A 19735-nucleotide genomic window follows, 5' to 3' on the forward strand; every position below is an offset into this window, starting at 1 on the left:
TGAAAGCTGGTCAGCATTTGGGTGTGTCCGACGATGTGCAGCCATTCATAGATATAAATGGCCGTCTGCAATGAATATCTTGCTTGATTCGTACTGACTTGACAAATTATACTGTGAGCCTTGATCTACTCCTGTTCTGCGCCTGAGACCACTGTCCCCAATTAGAGTATCTACTTTCTCGGTTTTCGAAATAATCTCCGCCATGGCTCCAGTGGGCAATCCCAGTCAGTACGACAAGGTAGTGGCAGAGTTCCTCCAGAATTACAAAAAGCAGGGAACTCAAGAGCGATTTGAGAAGCTTGCTGCGCTCACCAGGAAAGAATGTGAAAATATACTGGAGAGAATCCATGTCAAAGGAGTGGTGCAGAGCAGAACGAAGCGCTATCAATCATTGGAGAAGAAATTGAATGAAATGGCGAGAGATACCGAGTTTCGAGACTGGGTTTCCAAAAAGGAAAATGACATCCTTAGACATAGCGAGATGGGTGACCTTGCTGGGGTACGTATTGGTCTGTATCTCCCCGACGATGTCATCAAAGTTTCCAAGGAACTCGACAAACACTTCGACAGACAACATCTCTTTGGTACGGTCACGGGTGGGCGGGACCCAGCCCAGGGCAGAAACTTGGATGTCCAGCAACACGCCAACGGGCCGTGGCAGTCTCGAGATCTCAATGGGGACATTGAGCATTGGCAACACTATGGATACAAATCATGGCAGATGGTGGTCAAATGGAGGGCGAGCAGCAGTTTGCCCGAGAACCTCAAACCCCTCCGAGTCGAGATACAGGTCGGAACGGTGGTAACACAGGCTTGGGGCGAGGTACAGCACGATATCATCTACAAGAGGCCAGCCGAAATTCTTGCCACGCCAACCATGAAGAGGATGATCGATGCCATCAATGGTCTGGCAATCACGACCGAGATCATGCTCGTGGAACTGGCACGAAGCCTGGAGGTTGCGAAGAAAGAAGCTGAGAATGCAAGGAGAGCGGCGGAGAAGAAGGCCCTTGAACCCTTTGCGAGCGGGGAAGAGTTTTCGAAGTGGTTCAAATCGACATACATGGCCAAGATGCGGCCGGAAGAGCGTGAGCGATGGGCGTCCTCTTCGACATGGGCTGATGTCCTGGTCCAGTCGAGCCGTGGTGTACCCGCGCATGCGGCAATAATGAAGCACACCAGTCCCAAGGAAGTCCGTCGAATCACAGCATCTCGGGCCGAGTTGGGAAAACTGATTGAGGAGAAGAAGATACTCGTGCAGCCTAGGAAGAAGACCGACAAAGCGTTGGACATCGGTCGCCTGCTCCTGGAAGCTCTGGGATATAAGCTACACCATCTTGATTGAGCATGTGGGTACCTAGATGGTACTAGCATGTGAGTGTGCAGCGGGAGAGAGAGAGGAGCTTTGACCAAGTCTAGACTGTTATCATTATGGAAATCATATGCAAAGCAGTCAAACTGGACATCAGATAACTCATTATTTCAATGCGTCCCTTTGACATATTTAGGAGGTTGGATTGAGCGGGTGTATGCAGCCAAGCACCCCCACCTCCTCACCATGTGCAGGGGTGGGCCTGCTGCAGCCAATGGACCCCCAGTCCCGACCCGCACCCACCTCGTTGCTCCTCGCAACCGCCAAATCCCGCGTAAATAATTGCAAAGTGCACGTCAGAAATCCTAACCCAGGGACGGCGAGTCGACAGCCAACCAGCAACTCCACCTCGAACCGGCTCGACTTGCACACCCTCACAGCAGCACATGCTCCATGACCTCGACAGCCCCCCCTATCTAGACCCTGTCCTGCCCTGTCTCGACCTGCCCTGCTCTAACTCGTCCAACCACCCCCTCCTGCGGATCCTCACGGATACAAGTTGCTCACCCTGCCTGCCTCAACCTCTTCGCTGAACGGGGCGTCGCTCCTCGCTTCCATCTTCCTGTTCCATCTCGTCCTCCCCCGACAGCGCATCATTACCCACTACACCATGGAAGAACAAGCAGGAAACGCGGTAAGCAGACACCAACCCACATGTTGTCGCATTCCTTTGTCGCATCCAGCTGACCTCACCTTCGACCCTCCAGCACCTGCGTGCCTCCCAATTGCGCCCGCCAGGGAGCAGACTGCCCGCGCCGAACATGCGACCACCCACCCTCAACGAGATGTCCGACTCACAAAACAATGTCAGAGCTCAGCCATCGATGCTGCCCCAATCCGGCATCAAGCGGCCTCAGTCCAACAGCGGTACGCGCCTCCAACAGCACATAAGTGCGCTTCTCAACACTGACCAGAAAACAGTCTCTCAGATGCTTCCTGACCCGAAACAACGAAAGACCTTGATGGAGAGGGCCGGCGAGTTCCCAGGCAGAAACTCCGCCACTGCTACACCCGCTCCAAGAGCCGCCAACAAAGGTGTCTCGCTCGCCTCACAATCCGGGGTAAGTTTTGCACCGTGTCTCGATCTCCGACAGCGGTTTTCTTTGAGAGCGCGCTTGTCTCCTGTCTCTTGTCTTGGGACGGAGGGACCGCACACACTGCTCGTTCTCCCCGTACTTCAGCCAGGACCAGAGCCGCATATATGAGAGCTTCGATCTGCGCCTGGTCCTGCGCCTCTACTACGCGCATCGCAGCTCCTCTTCGCCCCAGCCTTGTCACCGGTAAAACACCACAACTTCCTGCCAAGATGAGGTTTCTTCCGCTACCCAAGCAGCTGCTTCGGGCTGCGACCCCTTCGTTGCGCCACGCACGGCTGGAGGTTGAAGACACGCCTATGGGCGACCACGGGTCCACGGAGCTTGACGACTTCTGCGTTGTTGAGAAATATGTACTAGACGGGTTCTGCGGCACCATCGAACTGCGTTATGAAGCTGAAGTCTGTCGTCGACATTCTCAATACCTGCCGGGGCATCAATTTCTGTCTTGCTACCGTGACTGACCTTGCCTCCAATAGATCAAGCCCCCCTCGACCGCAATGCCTCTCTCACGCCACCAGTCATCCAAGTCCATGTCTTCCCGAGCTACTCCCAACAGCTTCACTCAGAGTGTCGGTCCGAACGCCGGCCGCCCCGCCTCCATGATCGGACGCGCCCAAACGTCCATGTCCTTTCATCGCACGACAGACAATAAACAGCGACCCAATGCGTCAAGCCGAATCCGCCCTCAGACCGCTATGACCAACCACCAAGAGGAGGATGACTTGTCAACTGGAAAGCAGACTTGTATGATGCTGCCCCCTTCTTCTCGATCTTCTACCCAGTCTGCTCCCTCTGCTTTGCCAGAAAGAAGGCTCAGAAAAGCTGCCTCAGTTCAATACATGGGGCCGCGAGCCTCAGTGCCATCAAGAGATATCTCCATCAGTACCATGATGGGAAATTTGAGTCTCGACGACGAGCGTGCAAACGGTAGCTTTCTCAGACGGAATCAAGCGGTTTCGACCAAAGAGAACTGTCCCCCCAGTCCGAGTTCCTTGCGTCAATCAGACTTTCTTCTGGAAAACGTCACCTTCAGACCGTCTCAGCTACGCAGAGAAGATGGCACAGCAACGCCAATCACCCACCAGGAGGATTCTAGGGCCAGCATAATGGCGCCGCCCAAGACTCCTCCCCCCTCTGTGGAACAGGCCCGAGAGTGGCTGGACAGGTTCGAGGATACTCTGCTCGCTTCTACCAGGAGGTGTCCGGAGTCTCCTTCCAAATCTCCTTCAAAAGCGTCATTTCTAACTAAGGATTCTAACCTGCCTGCATTCACAGCTTGGGACATGGACGAGCGCCTCGTGGAAGTAGAGGCCCAATTTAAGGCCATGAAAGAGGTCATGAACGTGTCCTTGACCGACAAGAAGGCCATGGAGGAGGTTATCGAAATGGCAAAAACGAGAGGTAGGTGTCTGGCGGAAATACTGTCCTGCCTCGGGCATATACAAAAACACTGACATTCTCCCAGCGAACGACCTCGAGCGAGAACGGAATCGACTAGACGAAAAGAATACGAGTTTGCAGAATGAACTCGAGAATATGAGGCAGCAGCTCCAATCGCTAACACTGGACTTGGAACAAGAACGGAGATCATTCAAATACGAGCTCGAAGACAAGGTTCGGGAGCATCGGAGTGATTTGGAGGAGCTTCAAAGAACCGTGGAGGTCCAGACCGATCGCCTGAGCAGAGCAAATCAAGAAGAGCTGGATGTGTTGAAGAGGCAACATCAGGAAGAGCTGGATGCGTTGAAGAGGCACTATCGGGTTGAGCTGGAAGACGAGAAACTTCAGGCAGCCCGCGAGATTGAGGAGTTGAAATCGAAACTGGGCTCCGAACAGGATGGTCTGAACCTCGCCCTCCACAACAAGGATCGCGAAATCCAGAACACTCGAGCAGAAATGGACGTCCTGAATGGAGATCTCGATCGCGAACGAAAACAGAAGGCTCACCTGCAGACACAGGTCGATGAATTGCTCGGTACCAACACCTCCCTCGAGGGCACCGTACGCTCACTCCAAGCACAGGTGCACTTCTTGGAGTCAGACAGCAAGCAGCAATCGGACTCATTTGCTGAGATGGAAGCGAGGATGCAAGAAGCTTTGGTGGTTGCCGATGAGGCCCGACAAAAGCTGATCAAGGAGGAGACGGAACGACGAGCCCTATTCAACAAGTATCAAGAATTGAAAGGCAACATCCGAGTTATGTGCAGGGTCAGGCCGGTTCTCGATAACTCCGAAGGCACCACTGCTGAACTGGACTTTCCCGACGATAAGACATCGGCACAGATCTACGTTAAAGGGCCAGAGGAGAAGAACGCCCTCGGCAAGGCTAGCAGCAAAACTTATCCATTTGAGTTCGACCGCGTCTTCACCCCTCAGATACACAACGAGGAGGTCTTCGGCGAGATCGCGCAGTTGGTGCAAAGTGCCCTGGATGGCTACAATGTGTGCATCTTCTGTTATGGTCAAACAGGTTCAGGCAAGACATACACAATGTCCTCCACGGACGGTATGATCCCGCGAGCGACCAAGATGATCTACGACACGGTCAACAAATTGAAGGAAAAGTCTTGGTCATACACTATGGAAGGCAACTTTGTCGAAGTGTACAACGAAGAGCTGCACGACCTGTTGACCCCGGTAAAGGAGGCTGAGGGCAAGAGGAAACCTGAGATCCGCCACGACGAGGCTCGCAAGACCACGACTGTGCTCAACTGCAAGAGTGTGACGCTCGACTCGGAAGACACCGTGGAGCAGATGCTCAAGCACGCGCAGAACAATCGCTCCGTGGCAGCCACTAAGGCCAACGAGAGATCATCTCGCTCGCACTCAGTGTTCATCCTGAAGCTGATTGGCGAGAACTCGGCGACGCACGAGCGGTGCGAGGGCACGCTGAACTTGGTGGACCTGGCAGGGTCGGAGCGGCTAAAGCACTCAGGCGCTGAGGGCGACCGCATGAAGGAGACGCAGAACATCAACAAGAGCTTGACGTGCCTAGGTGACGTGATCGAGGCCCTGGGCAAGGGCAGCGGCCACATCCCCTACCGCAACTCGCAGTTGACGTATCTGCTGAAGAACTCACTGGGCGGCAACTCCAAGACACTCATGTTCGTGATGGTGTCGCCTCTGGAGGCGCACTTGAAGGAGACACTGACCAGTCTGAGATTTGCTACCAAGGTAAGCCAAATTCTTTTCTACGAGGGAGAGTAGCAGTGGCGCTAACTATACACAGGTACATAACACCCACATTGGCACGGCAAAGGCGACGAAGAAGACCAGAGACCGCATCGGCGACTCATAATGACAGTGATGATGAATTTATATCGAAGAGGTTAAATACGACTACGCCTCGCTGTAAACGGCGTCACATAGAGCGTGCTGAGAAGACGGAGAAAGAGAAGGCTGTGGATGTTTTGTAACCTTGAGGAGTAAGGGCGTCGATCGATGATACCAAAGGAGTTCCATGAATGTGTCCTCACTGTTTTCCATTCGGGCGGGATTTTCCTTTTTTTCTTCCCCCCTTGGCGCTGCGATGACTCCTCCCCCTGACGACCTGCACCAGCCAGCCGCTTTATATTTAGGTGGTGGGACTCATGATGATTGTGTTTAATTGTCTTAAACCATTGGAGTTCAGGATAGGATTTCAATGTTATGGATACGTACATACATCGATTACTACATATTGGAATTGAGATGGTATTGCCCGCGATTGCGTTTGCTTGCCTATAATGTAGTTCGGTAATGGATAGTAAAGTAGGGGGTGATATGCACACTGCTCGGAGAAATAGAGAACTGGAGAGAAACGAGGATATTCTGCTCTTGACAAAGACCATGGAAGACTGTGCTTGCGTCCGGTGTTTACATTACCCAGTTCATCCGTCATGGTATAGAAAGAATCAAGCAAGGGTCTTCCGATTCTGGGTTCGATAATTTCGGCCCCGCTGCGGCCCCACCGCGGTGTCTGGTTGTACATGTCTTCGTCTAAGTACCACCAGCAAACCTTGCCAGGGGATGATATGGTACGGTTTGATGGGGAAGAAATAGAGGTAGGAGCAACCTTAAAATGGTGGAAGACCGCATGTGGATGAATAATGGGGTTTGACCCTGACCAATGTCCACTTCCCCCCTGCTATTGCTCGAAACTCATCTGTGTGTGCATTGAGCTTGCTTCCGCTCCGTCACCAGTCACCAACACCACCATGAATCCGCCTGGCATCCGACGCGCTCAGCAACAGCAGGCTCCGAGGAAGGGCAGACGTCTGCGCGCCGCTCGTGCCTGTGATAGGTGTCGTGCCAAGAAGTACAAATGTGATGAGGAGCTGCCGTGCTGCCACTGTGCAAGTAAGTTATTTGACGATTGATGCTCCTGGTACTCGCCAAATGCGGATATTCCGGATGGCAGAATGTGTTTGTCAACGACCAGTGCCCTTTCTACTATTAGGGCCAGCTGATGGGTTGCTAATAACGACTCATTGACGGATTAGAAGCCACTTTGCAGTGTGTATACCAGAACGGATCATTCAGGCGGCATGACGATTTGTCGTTAGAGTGAGTTATATGGCTGCCAACAACTATTATTCCTCTTGATGCACACAAAGACTTACATGCGGGCTACAACACCACGACCACCATTCTAGATCTATACGTACCCTAGAATCACAAGTGCGAGATCTCAGCGCCCAGTTGAATGCCGTGCGGGCTGCCTTGCCTCCCAATGGATTTACTGGTCCTCCTGGTGCAAGTACCACTACTTCCGCGGATGCAATTGTCCCCGATGCCGACATTAACCTCAGCACCGGAGAAGGGTCTGCTGCGGACCCGCCTGGAGACACTGCCAGCTCGACCCTGTCAGCCACGCATGTCGGTGAGGATGAACAATACGAAGACCTCGTGTCCCCGGTCCAGGAGGAAGACACAGACGCCGACCGGCAAACGAAGGCGATCGAGTTCCACGGATCCACCTCGTCTATTGCCCTCCTCCGAGATCTTCAGGTGTCCCTTGGCCGTCTGTTCCAGGGCAGCCCACATCAACAAGCGGGAGTCTCATTTCAACGTCGAAATGGTGGCGGCAGCAGCAGCGGGCAACGGCAGCAACCTTTGCCATTATTGCCTGGCGGTGGCAAGCGCTTCAACCTCGTTTCGGAGCTGCGCAACACGTCTTTTGCCCCGCGGGCCGGCACCGAGGGGAACTCGACTATGCAGCAGAGGAACCTCTACGTCAAGGAGGCGCAGTACTTCATCGACGCCTACTTCCAGAACTTCCACTTCATCCACCCCTTCATCGACAAACAGATCTTTCGCCGGCGGGTGGCTGACATGTGGGCCGCTGGGGATCCGGCCTGCGACATGTGCTTCTTCTGCACGTACCTGAGCCTCATGTCCCTCGGGGCGCTTATCGGAGAGTGGGAGTGGGAGGAGGACCGCCTTGGGGGACTGAGCCGATTCGAGTGGAGCCGTAAACTGTTCGACGAGGCGTTGGCCAACTTGGCCGACTTGCATTTCCCTGCCAACCTGGACACGGTGCACTGCCTGTACCTGTGTGCCAAGGTCTGCCAGAACGAGCTCAACCATAACATGGCTTACTTGTACTCGGGATTTGCCGTGCGCATCTGCCTCACGGCCGGGTTTAACCAGGACAACGCCTGCGGCGGATTCGGCAGCAGCGGCAGCGGCACTTCATCATCCTCGTTGCAGATATCACGCACCTGGTGGGGTCTCTACTCCCTAGAGATGGAACTCAGCTTTGCCTTAGGCCGCCCGGATACTTTAGGACTCGATGAGTATCACGACCGGTCGTTACCGCCCGTCGATGACTCCGAATTCGCCATAATTCCGTTGATGGTGGATTTTACCCGCATAGTGCGCCGGATCGCCATCAGCATCTACCACTCCCGGATGTCCTGGCAGCAGAAGATGGTCCGCGCGCAGGGACTCGAGGGCGAGCTAGACGCGTGGATCGCCGCTCTCCCCGCTCGCATTAGGCCTGCTTGTCCTTCATCGCAGTCTTCCTCCTCCTCTGCCGGCGGACTGGCTGCCTTACGTCAGCCTAAGTGGTGCCGGCGCCAAAAGATCATCACCGAGATCCGCTACCACAATGTGAGGATGTTGCTGTTTCGGCCGTTCCTCTCCATGCTGACTGGGGATGCTGGCATGCCGCTGCCGCCTGGTATAGCTGAGGCCGTGGAGAAGTGCATTACCTCGGCAAAGCGCACCATAGAGGTCGTTCACGAGGCCATGATTGCCAACAGCTTCTTCCGGACGTGGTGGGACAACACGATGTACATCCTGTTCGCGACGGCAGTGCTACTCCTCCACACGAGCCGCGACAGGCAGTCCCATTGGCCGGCTATTGCCCCCCAGGTGCATGTTGCTGTGGAAATCCTTGAGGCTATGGACGAGTGCATGGTGGCGAGGAAGTCGGCGAATATTATCCGGCACATGTTGGCGCAGGTCACGGGCCAGCCTACCCCGATTTCGAAGACAACTACGAATTTCGATATTGAAAATAATGTTCAACCAAATTCAGACGATTCTCTTGCGACGGCGGATGATGATGGCTTCGGATTCCTGGTGAACGATGCTTTTGAATTTGTAAGGACGCCCTTCATTTTGAGGATTAAATTTCACGTGACCATCTCAATGCTACGTGGATTGCTGACAGATTGCTTTCAGCAGAACATTGGCTCAAATTTCTTGTTTCCAAGCTATCTTTCTACTGGCGACCTCTCTTTTGGAGGTTTGTAAGGTTAATAGGTGTAGTGGAGAGGATTTGAGTGATCGATACGGAACGAAGCAATAGAGGCATCTTAATTCGGCTTGAGAATTGCGGGAATAGACCAGAGTATACAAAACAAGCCTCTATTGAAAAATGATTACCGTCCTTCCTCCCCTGACGAACATCGCTGATACATCTCACCTCTGGTCCGCAGGGAACATGGGGCTGCCAACGTATGCTCCATTCCGAATCAGGATTGTATCGATCCCCTCATGAGAAGCCGCCACATAAATCACCTTTGTGAAGTGCGCGTTGCTGTTGTAGCTGAAGCTCGAGTGCCTCGGTACATAGACCGTATCACCCGTGTACAGCTCAGCCGGGTGATATCCCTCGACGGAAACACCGAGCCGACCCTCGAGGACCGTAAAGGAGTTCCCAAAATCAAACTCATACAACACATCCTCAGGCTGGTCCAGCCCGAGCCCGCCGTTTATAGAGATCAGGGACTCGGTGAAGTTGTAGTCGCCCGACGCGGCGGGGGTGATCAGGGGCTGGACAACCTGGTAGAAGCCCGTGACGTTGCGGTTGAGATACCTTGGGCCGTGTCCATTGGCCACGAAGTAGCTAGCCCCGCTGTCGTTGCCCACGCCGTTGAAGCCGTCATGCCAGACCTCGTTGGCGGGTCTTCTGTCGTTGACAAAGTCCCTCCTGGGCACGAAGTCCGGCTGCGCCCACACGTCAAACGCCTTGAGGCCTTCGAGGACGGTATCGTTGATCCCCTTGTTGTCCCCTTCCCCCAGGGATGGGTCATAAGGCGCAAAGTTGGGGGAATTATACTTCTCCCCGATGAAGTAAAACAACTTCTCAAATCCCCCTGGGAACACCGTCCCGAAAAGCTCCGTGTCGTGATCGATGACCTGTAAGGTGTGGTTCGTGTTAGGCGGGCACGACCCGAAATCATGCTGCGTCATGACTCGAGCCTGCTGCTCATCGCCTTCGGTCTGGGTCCACAGGTGGATTCTCCCCTTGATGGTGAAGAAGTTCTCATAGTGTTTTTTGTGTAAGTGCGGGTGGACGACCAATTTCTTGGAGGGCGGGCCGTTGGTCCCGACGATGGTGAACTCGCCCCCGGACGAGTTGGCCGTGACGGGAAAGCGGAAAATTTGGTTGCCTGTGGCTACGGAGTGGGCGGCAGAGCTGCTTCGGATGAAGTAAGGCCTGGGGTGATCTGGTGGCGTCATGACTTCTAGGTCGAGGAGTATAACAGTGTTGGAGGAGGAAGGGATAACAGGTTCGGTGCTGCCATATCGGTGCCAGCAGGTATTTCCGAGGAGGCATGATGACAGAGAGAGAAAGGGAGACAGGATCTGTTGTAGGATAATCATGGTGAACGAAGTGTGAAGATGAGCGTAGATGGAACTGCTTCAGACAGATCAGACTCAACACAAGTACGCACGTCGAAGTTCCATTGAAAGCTCTAGAGAGCTTGTCTGACCAGAGAGTGGACAAGGTCTTTTGGCATAGGAAATGGTACAATAAGGCCCAAGCAGTGGCCAGGGAGAATCCATCAGTGCGATGGTCAGCATGTCAGCAGTCTGTCCCCTCTTCATCGGATCCGCACCCGATCAATTGTTCAATGTTAGCTTGAGGAAAACAGTTAAGCTCTTGAGCTTGATATCATATCTAACTCCCCGTGATGCGTGTGAATGCTAAGTGATTCTTGTTGTGTTTTGGCAGAGGTAAATGGTCTGTCTCGGCAAAGCCGAGACAGACCAAATCGGTCTATCTTGGATCGGATATAGTTCGCAGAGTTCGGAAATCCCGAGAACGATGCGAACTCCTCTTCCGTATTCCATGCAGGAAATACATGTCATCTTCATGGCTGTGGTTGGAAGAACCCAAAATACTGATTAATCCAGAACATCTAAGAATCGCAAAGCGTGGGTCAAAAGTGGCCCACTTATAGGTGTGCTACGCAGCTTGTATGAGATGAAAGAAATCGATTCGTCTTGGCAGTTGTAATCATTCTTCACCATGTCTTTTGGCAGGAAGCAGTTGCAGTGGGCCATGGCCTATGGCGCGGAAATATTCAGGGGAAGTTTTCCTGGCATGATGTCCCTTGAGGAAACTACTGCTGCCAGTTTCAAGTCTGCCATCACTTGTACCAAGGCATCTCTGAGGAGTTTGTTGCCAGAAGGCACTAGGCTGTTGCTTTCTCAGCAGTTGGAAAACAACTCGACCTTTCATGTCCCCGAGTCCGAGATCGCCTATACAAAATCGCCTTCGGGTCTGAATGCCCTGTGTGCGGTTCAGGTAGAGGTGACGGGTGACAATGATTCTAAGTACAGCTTCGGCTTGTTCTTACCTGAACATTGGAATGGCAGGTTTCTGTAAGTTGTAAAGAGTGTCTCCAACAACAATAGTAATGGAACGTGTGGACTCATCATTGACATGTGTAGTGGTGTCGGGAATGGTGCATTTGCTGGCGGTGTGAATTGGGCAGACATGGTGAGTCGCCAAACTCAAAATTGATACTCTTGTCCAGGCTGCTCTGGTCTTTAACCACTGTTGCTCGAACGCTGATTACGCCAAATGCTGACACGACGAAATTGAACAAAGGCCGCGGGCGCCCAGTATGGCTTTGCCAGCATGTCCACAGATACTGGCCACCACTCAGGTTTTCAGGACGGCTCTTGGGCCTGGAAGAATCCCGACGCAATCGACAACTGGGGCCACAAAGCCATGCACGGCTCCACAAAGGCCGCGAAGAGCATCGTCAGAGCCTATTACGGCACTGACAACAAGAAAGTGGACATATCATCCAGCTACTACAGCGGCTGCTCCACAGGCGGGCGTCAGGCCCTGAAGGAGGCGCAGGAGTACCCTGACGACTATGACGGAATTCTTGCCGGCGCACCGGCCTGGTGGTCGAAGCGCCTGCACCTATTCAACCTCGTGGCGGGAATTTTCAACTTGCCTGTGGAGGCAGCGCATCACATCCCGCCTGAGATGTTCCCTGTCATTGCTGCTGAAACTTTACGGCAGTGTGATCCCCAGGATGGCGTGAGGGATAATATCATCTCTTCGCCCGAGACTTGCCTGCTGCAGCTAGAGACTTTGCTATGTGGCCCAAAGTCTGATGCGAGTAGATGCCTGAAGGCGGCACAGTTGGAGACGCTGCATCGGCTTTATAACGACTGGAGGGAGGCCAATTCAACTTTCATATTTCCTCACTTGCTACCGGGCAGCGAGTGGGAGTGGGAAAAGCTGAGTGGTTCGGATCAGCCGAACTCATTGGGCGTCGACTACGTGAAGTACTTCCTCAACTTTGGCCCGGACTGGATCTGGCAGGAGCGCTATAGTCCGAGCCTCCTTCGAGTTGCTGAGGAGATGGACCCGGGGAACGCAACAGCCGACAATTACGACTTATCCCCTTTCTTTGAGCGGGGCGGGAAACTGCTGCTTTACCATGGCCTCTCGGATCCAGGTATTCCCCCTGGAAGCACTTTGTACTTCTATCACCAAGTTGTGCAGACTCTCAAGCCTCGAGGTACTGACGTGAGCGACCATTCTCGTATCTTCCTCGTCCCCGGGATGTTGTGAGTCACATAACTCGCCTCGCCTCTCTTATTGACCTCCGCTGACCATTACATCATGAGACATTGTCAAGGCACTCCAGAATCCAACAACGCCCCATGGTACTTCGCCGGCGCCAACCAGCAAGCCGCCCTCAAAGGTCCCGTTCCATATTCGGTACCTGGCTTTGCCGACGCCAAACATGATGCCATGCTGGCCTTGATGGAGTGGGTTGAAAATGATCGAGCCCCTACCGAGATCATCGCCACCAAATGGGCCGGTGATGATCCACGGGCCAGGGTGACCAGCCAACGGCCGGCATGTATATATCCACAAGTGTCCAAATTCCAATATGGCGGCGACTCAGAGGGTAGTCGCGCTGATCCGATGGTTCCGAAGAATTGGGCGTGTGAGAATCTCTGGAATCAGGATACGGAGATCCAACAATAACGATCACAGTTTGGTCTCGTTCACGTGTCATTTGGAGTGTATGGCACTGAAAGTACCAAGGCGCTTGCTCATACACCTTGTCCAGAGTTGATTTATATTGGAGCACAGAGAATAAGTGACGTACAACAGCATTTCGAGTGAGAGCGTGCTAGTAGGGAACGATATCAATTCTAAGAAAAGGCATTGCCTGATATCGTCTTTAATGTAATGTTCTTAGGGTTTGCAGCCCTAATTCATGAGTCTAGCTGTCGATATGCAACATCCTCCTACCCCAACACAGCCTTCTATCACATTGCCAAGGCAATAATGAAGTATGTTGTGCATAATCCCGCTTTGTCGGATGTTCCAACTCGGGAAGCCCATGCAATCTATGGCTTCTCTATCCATGCCTAGAAGTTGCACCCTCCCGTCGAAGCATTGTGTCTTACACGATCAGTTGTTTCCTGCTTTGAGCGAGGCGTGCGGCAAGAAATAACAACGCTCCAATGGTCATAACCGTGGCACTGTATAATATGGCATGACTGTAGTTGCCGCCTGTTGTAATGAGAGCGCCAGCGATAGGCGTTCCAGTCAATGCGGCGGTACCCATAATGGCCGAGGCCATACCAACGAAAGTCGCGATCTACAAACGCCCTTGATTAGCTCCTACAGCTACTAGGCCAGATGAAAACAAAGCTCAAGATACACACCTGACTGGGATGAGGCGCAGAATGGCCCAACGTAGCAATCATGATTCCTATGAGAAGTCCGGACACAGCGCCATAAGTAGCAGCAAAAGCAAGCAGCGCCGGCGTCGACGTGATACCAAGCCACGAAAACAGCGATATGGAAGCCATAAATGCCGCGAGAACCATCACGTTGAACGGTCCCAGACACAGAGACGCAGCCCCTCCCAGCGTCCGACCAAGAAAGGAACCCGCATTCGTAACGGCAAACATGTACGTAGCCAGCTCTTCAGGCATGCCATGCCGGACGCCATATTCGGCAACAAAGACATAGGGAGTAAACACGCCAAGGAACAAGAACACCATGGCGCACACCTGCAGCGTGTATACGGGGATCTTGAACGCCGATAGCAAAATCAACGGACCGGCGCGACGACTTGCGTCATTCTTTGAATGGAAGCATGTGCAGCCCAGCAGGACCACCAACACCAGTGCCGCAACGATGCGCTGCGACCAGTTGAATCCAATTCCTGTGCCATATAGAAGCTTTCCCAGTAGCAGGGGAAACACAATGCCACCGAGTGGGGAGCCCACCGAAGCCAGCGCCATGGCGAGGCCGCGTTTCTGGTGGAAATGGTGCGCTACGGCCGAGACGCAGGGCACAAAGATCATGCCGGCGGAAACTCCAACCAGGAAACCCTGGCAGAGAAGAAACTGCCAGTACTCGGCGCAGAAGCTCACCAGCAGCACGGCGAGTACGTAGATTGCTGTGCCTGGCCACAGGACCACCTGTAGGCCAAACCTGTCGGCAAGTGGCCCACTGACAATACTGGTGGACAACAAGGCCCAGGTCTGGATGGAGCCGATCCAGGCGATTTCTGAGAGGGTACGGTCTCGGAGTAGGGTCTTCAAGTAGTACGTCTCGTAGACACCGTAGGAGGTTGCGTAGCCGAAGGTCGAGAATTGTACGCCGAAAGCGCCCAGGACGGTGAGCCAGCCCCGACGCCCGCCCTCAGCGAAGGTTGGTGGTGGTACGTCTCCGGATTGTGGTGCCCTGGGTATCAGCGAAGAACGCTCGGAGACGCAGTCTGAGGTCTGACGAGGTACATCAGACATCGTCGCTTGAAAGTTGAGGAAAGTAGAGGGTCGGATTTAATATCAACTGGAGATGTGTATCATGGCCAAAGGAACTGGGCCTACGGAAGATTGAAAAGCATTGCTCTGACGTTGGAGCTGCCATTCATAGCGCAGCAGGTAGAATCCTGAATATAATAGAAAAAGATACACCCGCCATTGGGAACAAAAGCCTGGTAGCCCACCATCGATATTATCCTTGGCCCGACTAAGTGAGTTCGGAAGCCGGACTTGCCAGGGTGAGCTCGGCATTGGAAAGTAAAGACCACATGCAAAGTCTTCGTGGCCATCTCTGTTGAAGCTCGATCCGAATTCGTGGAATGCGGGATGTTCCTGAGTCTACAGACAGCTATTTAGCAGACTGAGGCCTCTTCGGAACAGCTCCGAGGGGACCATTATTTCCTCAGAAGCTATTCAAGACAGGCAGTGGTGCTGCACGCTCGGAACAGCTCCTAAGCACAAGTGTCGGATATGCCGACCGTCGCCGTCTCGCAGCCGCGCATGCGGAATCATTTGTGATTTGCGGACTTGATAAATGCGCAAAACCGTTACTGATATGCGTGGCCGGGAACGGGGGAAACAGTACTTAGGTGTATCGATTCAAATACGAGTCTGACATTTGCAAATGTGATCAAAAGCATTAAATGGTATCATATAGCACATCCACCTGACTATGCGACAACCATTTACACACGCGTTAATCTTACCATGATAGTTATGACCGACTACAGCCACGACCTCCCTATATTCTGGAGAGACCATGGCGACAAGGCCGCCTACGAAGCGGCACGCACAAGAGTCTTCAGCACCAAACTCCCAGACCGCTACCCCACCGCCGTAGTGCGGCCCAGGACAGACAATCACGTCGTCGACAGCATCAGGCTTGCAGCCAAGCTTGGCGTCCGAGTGGCTATTCGCTCGGGTGGTCATAGTTGGGCGTTCTGGAGCATCCGCCAGGACGCGGTGCTGATTGATCTGGTGGACTACAAGCATGTCGAGTACGACGAGGCGACCAGAATCGTCAAGACGACGACGAGCGTGACGAGCTCGGAGATGACAGCCTTCATGACGGAGAGAGGGAGGTTCATTCCGACGGGGCACTGTGCTGGGGTGGGGTTGGGAGGCTTCATGCTTCAAGGGGGAATGGGCCATAATAGCAGGGTGAGAGGCCTCGATGTCTATTGGAATATTTCGCTTTGATCGTGTGGCAGGCGCTGACTGACTTGTTTGGACAATTATAATAGTCCTACGGGTATATGTGCGAGTACCTAATCGGTCTCGATGTTGCTACTACGAACGGAGAGATCCAACACTGCGACGAACTTGAGAACTCTGACCTGTTTTGGGCTGCTCGTGGCTGTGGTCCAGGTGAGTCTGCCCTCAATAGGCTTCCAGGCAAGAGCTTGCTGTTTACATTGTGTTAAGGTTTCCCTGGAGTCGTTTTGAGGTTCTACTTCAAGACTCGACCGGCACCCAAAGTATACAAAAGGAATGTATATGTTTATCCCATAAGCCACTATGAAGAGGTCATGAGGTGGATGGTCAGCGTGAGCATTCTTTCTTATACTTGCCAGACGACATCATCTGATCATACGCCTTCAGGTGATCCCAAGTATTAGTAAGGATATCGAGATAGCCGCCACCTCGGTCATCCCACGAGGTCAGGACAGTCGCATCCTATTCGTACAAAGTACCGTCTGGGCAGACTCAGAAGAGGACGCGCGCTCCAAATTGTCCCCTCTGATCGACACACACCCCGCAGGTGCGGTCTTCAGCGAAGACTGTGGCGACACGACCTTCCAGCAAGAGTACGAAGAAGCAGAAAAGGCCGTCTGGGCCGAGAACCACCGTTACATAGCCGACACGGTCTGGCTCGGCCAGGACATCGACATGGTCAGCGTTTGCAAGGAGGCCTTCATGGACATTCCCGACTGTGGCGTGGCCTTTTGGGAGCCCATGAACCCCCTAAGCAGGAAAAGTCGTCCCTCCGGCGACATGGCCTTGAGTATCACTACCGACTATTATATCGCGTTGTATGCCATCTATCCGGACAGCAAGGACGATGCGGTGAATGAGGCTTGGGTAAAGAAGTATATGGCTACCCTGACGCCTTATGCGGTGGGTACGTACCTTGGAGATCACGACATTCAGATGAGGGAGACGAAGTACTGGTCGGATGAGGCGGGGAAGAGGCTCATGGCTATTCGGAAGAAGTGGGATCCGGAGGGAAGGATCTGTGGATATCTGGATAAGGGGGATAAGTCGGGACGAGATGGGTTGCCCAATAGGCTACGTCAGCAGTTCTAGAACCTGTACGACACGCCCTGAACATGTGGCTGCTGAGAATTTCTCATCAATGCAATGAGCTATTACAGCCGAGATCGTACCTTCGCGAAAATGATCGTGGATCATTAATTCTACCTCAGCCCCAATAACGTAGACCGCGGTCTTTCTTGCTAACCTGAAAGCAGAAACTTAGTGTGCTTTAATAATTGCTACCCTGAAACAACTTTTACACATGCCTTGTAACCCATATTTGGTGCCTAGGGGCCTGGACATATACAAAGCTTGTCGCACGTTGACTGCCCCGACTGAAGGTCTCATTCTTGGGTACTCGGAAATGCCGTTGTGAGCAAGTCGAGCTAGCAAGTGGACAATCCAGTTGGGTAGTACAACTCGGAACTACATCCCATAGGTTCGGATGCCATGGAGGGTACACCTGCGGGGATATCGGTCAGAATTGTCGTAACAGACGTCAACACCTCTCCCTGAGCCATCAGCATTCCATTGCGATGTTCCCCTCTTGCTGATTTTCCCTCTCAGCAAGACTTGTCGAACTGTCATAGGTAGATCTCCAAAATCATATTCGTCTAGCTCTTTGGGCGGCGATGTGAGTGGTCGTCAGGTGCCTCAGATGCCTCTGAAGTCACTGCGGAGTAGTCGAATATTGTAACGTCCTTTTCACTTATAAGTCGCAGCAGTGCTGAGGGACGACGGCACTTTGGGCCCAAGCCTAGCACGTCTGCAAAGTTAGCAACCTCTGCAGCCATGGCGCCAGAACTACCACCTCTGAGGGAAGCACTTCCCACTCACTTTGACCTCTTCTACGACGGGCAGTGGCACAAGCCTAAGGATGGCTCCCGCCTAGAGACCATCAGCCCCGGCACCGGAGAGGCCATCACAACAATAGCTCAGGCAAAGGTCGACGACGTCGAAACCGCGGTTCAGGCAGCCCACAACGCCTTTCTCTCCTGGAGAAACACAACAGTACAGGTCAGAGCAACCTACATGCGCCGCGCGGCCGCGGTCCTGCACCAACACGCCGAGGAGCTGGCGCTCGTGGACGCGTACAACACGGGCAACCCCGTGGCCGAGATGATCATGGATGCACACACCGCCGGTAGCAGCCTCGAGTACTTCGCGGGGCTTGCGCCCATGGTGCGCGGCGAGACGCTCCCGGGGACTTTCCGCCCGGACGAGTTCCTGCATTACACCTTGCGCGAGCCCCTCGGGGTCGTGGGGCGCATCGTCGCGTCCAACCACCCGCTCATGTTTGCAGGTGCCAAGATGGGAGCGCCGCTGGCTGCGGGGAACACGGTCGTCATTAAACCTCCCGACCAGGCGCCCCTCGCGGTGCTCAGGATGGCTGAGCTACTGGCCGACGTCTTCCCGCCCGGCGTCATCAACATCCTGCCGGGGGGCGCCGAGTGCGGCAGGGCACTGGCGGCACACCCGCTCGTGAAAAAGGTGACGCTCATCGGCAGCGTACCCACCGGCAAAGCCATCCAGCGAGACGCCGCGAACCACCTCAAGCCGACCCTTCTCGAGCTCGGAGGGAAGAACTGCCTCATCGCCTACCCAGATGCCGACGTCGAGAAGCTCGCTCAGGCCATGATGCGCGGTATGAATTTCACCTGGGCCGGGCAGAGCTGCGGCTCCATGTCCCGTGTTTTCCTGCACGAGAGCCTCCACGACAAAGTCCTCCCGCGGGTCGTCGAGCTGGTCCAGGAGAAATGCCAGCCGGGAGATCCCACCGATATCAAAACCACCATGGGGTCTATGATCAGCAAGGGGGCGCAGGATCGTGTGCTGGGGTATATCGAGTCCGGCAAGGCCGAGGGAGCGAGGCTCGTCTGTGGAGGCGGGGCACCCACTTCTTTCAAGGATGCACGCCTGGCGAAGGGGTTCTTCGTGGAGCCGACCATCTTTGCTGATGTGTTGCCTAGCATGCGCATCGCTCGCGAGGAGATCTTTGGACCTGTCATGTCCGTCTTTCGCTGGAGGGACGAAGACGACGTCTTCAAAATCGCCAACTCGACTTCCTACGGCCTGACTGCGTCCATCTTCACGAACGATATACTTACGGCCCAAAGAGCTACACGCCGAGTCGAGGCGGGTTATGTCTGGGTCAACGATGTTTCGAAGCACTTCTTAAACGTGCCGTTTGGAGGGCTCAAGGAATCTGGTATGGGCAGGGAGGAATGCCTCGACGAAATGCTGTCTTTCACTAACATTAAGAGCATAAGTTGGAATTTGATCGCATGAAAACATAAAAATTGAAGTCAGGAGTTCATTCACAGCAATGTTCGCCGTGTTTGCACAGATGCACGTGTGAGCCCAACCTATGCATGGAAGATGGTCCAGTATCTCCCGCTTTCGGCTGCCATTTGGTGTCTTCCAAACCTCTAGATTCACTTCATCCACATCGATGCTAGATGAGAAGCTAAGA

At 53.7% G+C, this 19735-nt stretch overlaps 9 protein-coding genes across 9 annotated transcripts; 7 read left to right on the forward strand and 2 right to left on the reverse strand.

Annotated features, from left to right (window-relative positions):
* Positions 1 to 202: 202 nt before the first annotated feature.
* Positions 203 to 1345, forward strand: J7T55_007215 (uncharacterized protein; the record flags this gene model as incomplete). The annotated part of the gene is made up of 1 exon (XM_053133922.1): positions 203 to 1345. The coding sequence occupies one exon, from the start codon at positions 203 to 205 to the stop codon at positions 1343 to 1345; it is 1143 nt and encodes a 380-aa protein (XP_052988259.1).
* A 637-nt stretch (positions 1346 to 1982) lies between these two features.
* J7T55_007216 (kar3 protein) lies at positions 1983 to 2656 on the forward strand (the record flags this gene model as incomplete). Its single annotated transcript, XM_053133923.1, has 4 exons — positions 1983 to 2006; positions 2080 to 2239; positions 2294 to 2433; positions 2558 to 2656. The coding sequence occupies 4 exons, from the start codon at positions 1983 to 1985 to the stop codon at positions 2654 to 2656; spliced, it is 423 nt and encodes a 140-aa protein (XP_052988260.1).
* A 22-nt stretch (positions 2657 to 2678) lies between these two features.
* On the forward strand, positions 2679 to 5767 carry J7T55_007217 (uncharacterized protein; the record flags this gene model as incomplete). Its single annotated transcript, XM_053133924.1, has 4 exons — positions 2679 to 2867; positions 2946 to 3870; positions 3935 to 5643; positions 5699 to 5767. 4 exons carry the CDS (start codon positions 2679 to 2681, stop codon positions 5765 to 5767), a joined length of 2892 nt encoding a protein of 963 aa, XP_052988261.1.
* Positions 5768 to 6665: 898 nt separating this feature from the next.
* On the forward strand, positions 6666 to 9210 carry J7T55_007218 (uncharacterized protein; the record flags this gene model as incomplete). Its single annotated transcript, XM_053133925.1, has 4 exons — positions 6666 to 6807; positions 6951 to 7014; positions 7143 to 9057; positions 9139 to 9210. The coding sequence occupies 4 exons, from the start codon at positions 6666 to 6668 to the stop codon at positions 9208 to 9210; spliced, it is 2193 nt and encodes a 730-aa protein (XP_052988262.1).
* A 168-nt stretch (positions 9211 to 9378) lies between these two features.
* On the reverse strand, positions 9379 to 10566 carry J7T55_007219 (quercetin dioxygenase; the record flags this gene model as incomplete). The annotated part of the gene is made up of 1 exon (XM_053133926.1): positions 9379 to 10566. One exon carries the CDS (start codon positions 10564 to 10566, stop codon positions 9379 to 9381), a length of 1188 nt encoding a protein of 395 aa, XP_052988263.1.
* A 649-nt stretch (positions 10567 to 11215) lies between these two features.
* Positions 11216 to 13207, forward strand: J7T55_007220 (uncharacterized protein; the record flags this gene model as incomplete). Its single annotated transcript, XM_053133927.1, has 4 exons — positions 11216 to 11571; positions 11641 to 11689; positions 11801 to 12780; positions 12841 to 13207. The coding sequence occupies 4 exons, from the start codon at positions 11216 to 11218 to the stop codon at positions 13205 to 13207; spliced, it is 1752 nt and encodes a 583-aa protein (XP_052988264.1).
* Positions 13208 to 13631: 424 nt separating this feature from the next.
* J7T55_007221 (riboflavin transporter MCH5) lies at positions 13632 to 14988 on the reverse strand (the record flags this gene model as incomplete). The annotated part of the gene is made up of 2 exons (XM_053133928.1): positions 13632 to 13829; positions 13897 to 14988. 2 exons carry the CDS (start codon positions 14986 to 14988, stop codon positions 13632 to 13634), a joined length of 1290 nt encoding a protein of 429 aa, XP_052988265.1.
* Positions 14989 to 15714: 726 nt separating this feature from the next.
* J7T55_007222 (uncharacterized protein) lies at positions 15715 to 17313 on the forward strand (the record flags this gene model as incomplete). The annotated part of the gene is made up of 4 exons (XM_053133929.1): positions 15715 to 16167; positions 16251 to 16374; positions 16432 to 16553; positions 16609 to 17313. The coding sequence occupies 4 exons, from the start codon at positions 15715 to 15717 to the stop codon at positions 17311 to 17313; spliced, it is 1404 nt and encodes a 467-aa protein (XP_052988266.1).
* Positions 17314 to 18054: 741 nt separating this feature from the next.
* On the forward strand, positions 18055 to 19551 carry J7T55_007223 (uncharacterized protein; the record flags this gene model as incomplete). Its single annotated transcript, XM_053133930.1, has 1 exon — positions 18055 to 19551. The coding sequence occupies one exon, from the start codon at positions 18055 to 18057 to the stop codon at positions 19549 to 19551; it is 1497 nt and encodes a 498-aa protein (XP_052988267.1).
* Between the last annotated feature and the right edge of the window lie 184 nt (positions 19552 to 19735).

Source organism: Diaporthe amygdali, assembly GCF_026229845.1.
Source record: "Diaporthe amygdali strain CAA958 chromosome Unknown NODE_40_length_369474_cov_65_526704, whole genome shotgun sequence".
In the NCBI taxonomy this organism is placed as follows: domain Eukaryota; kingdom Fungi; phylum Ascomycota; class Sordariomycetes; order Diaporthales; family Diaporthaceae; genus Diaporthe; species Diaporthe amygdali.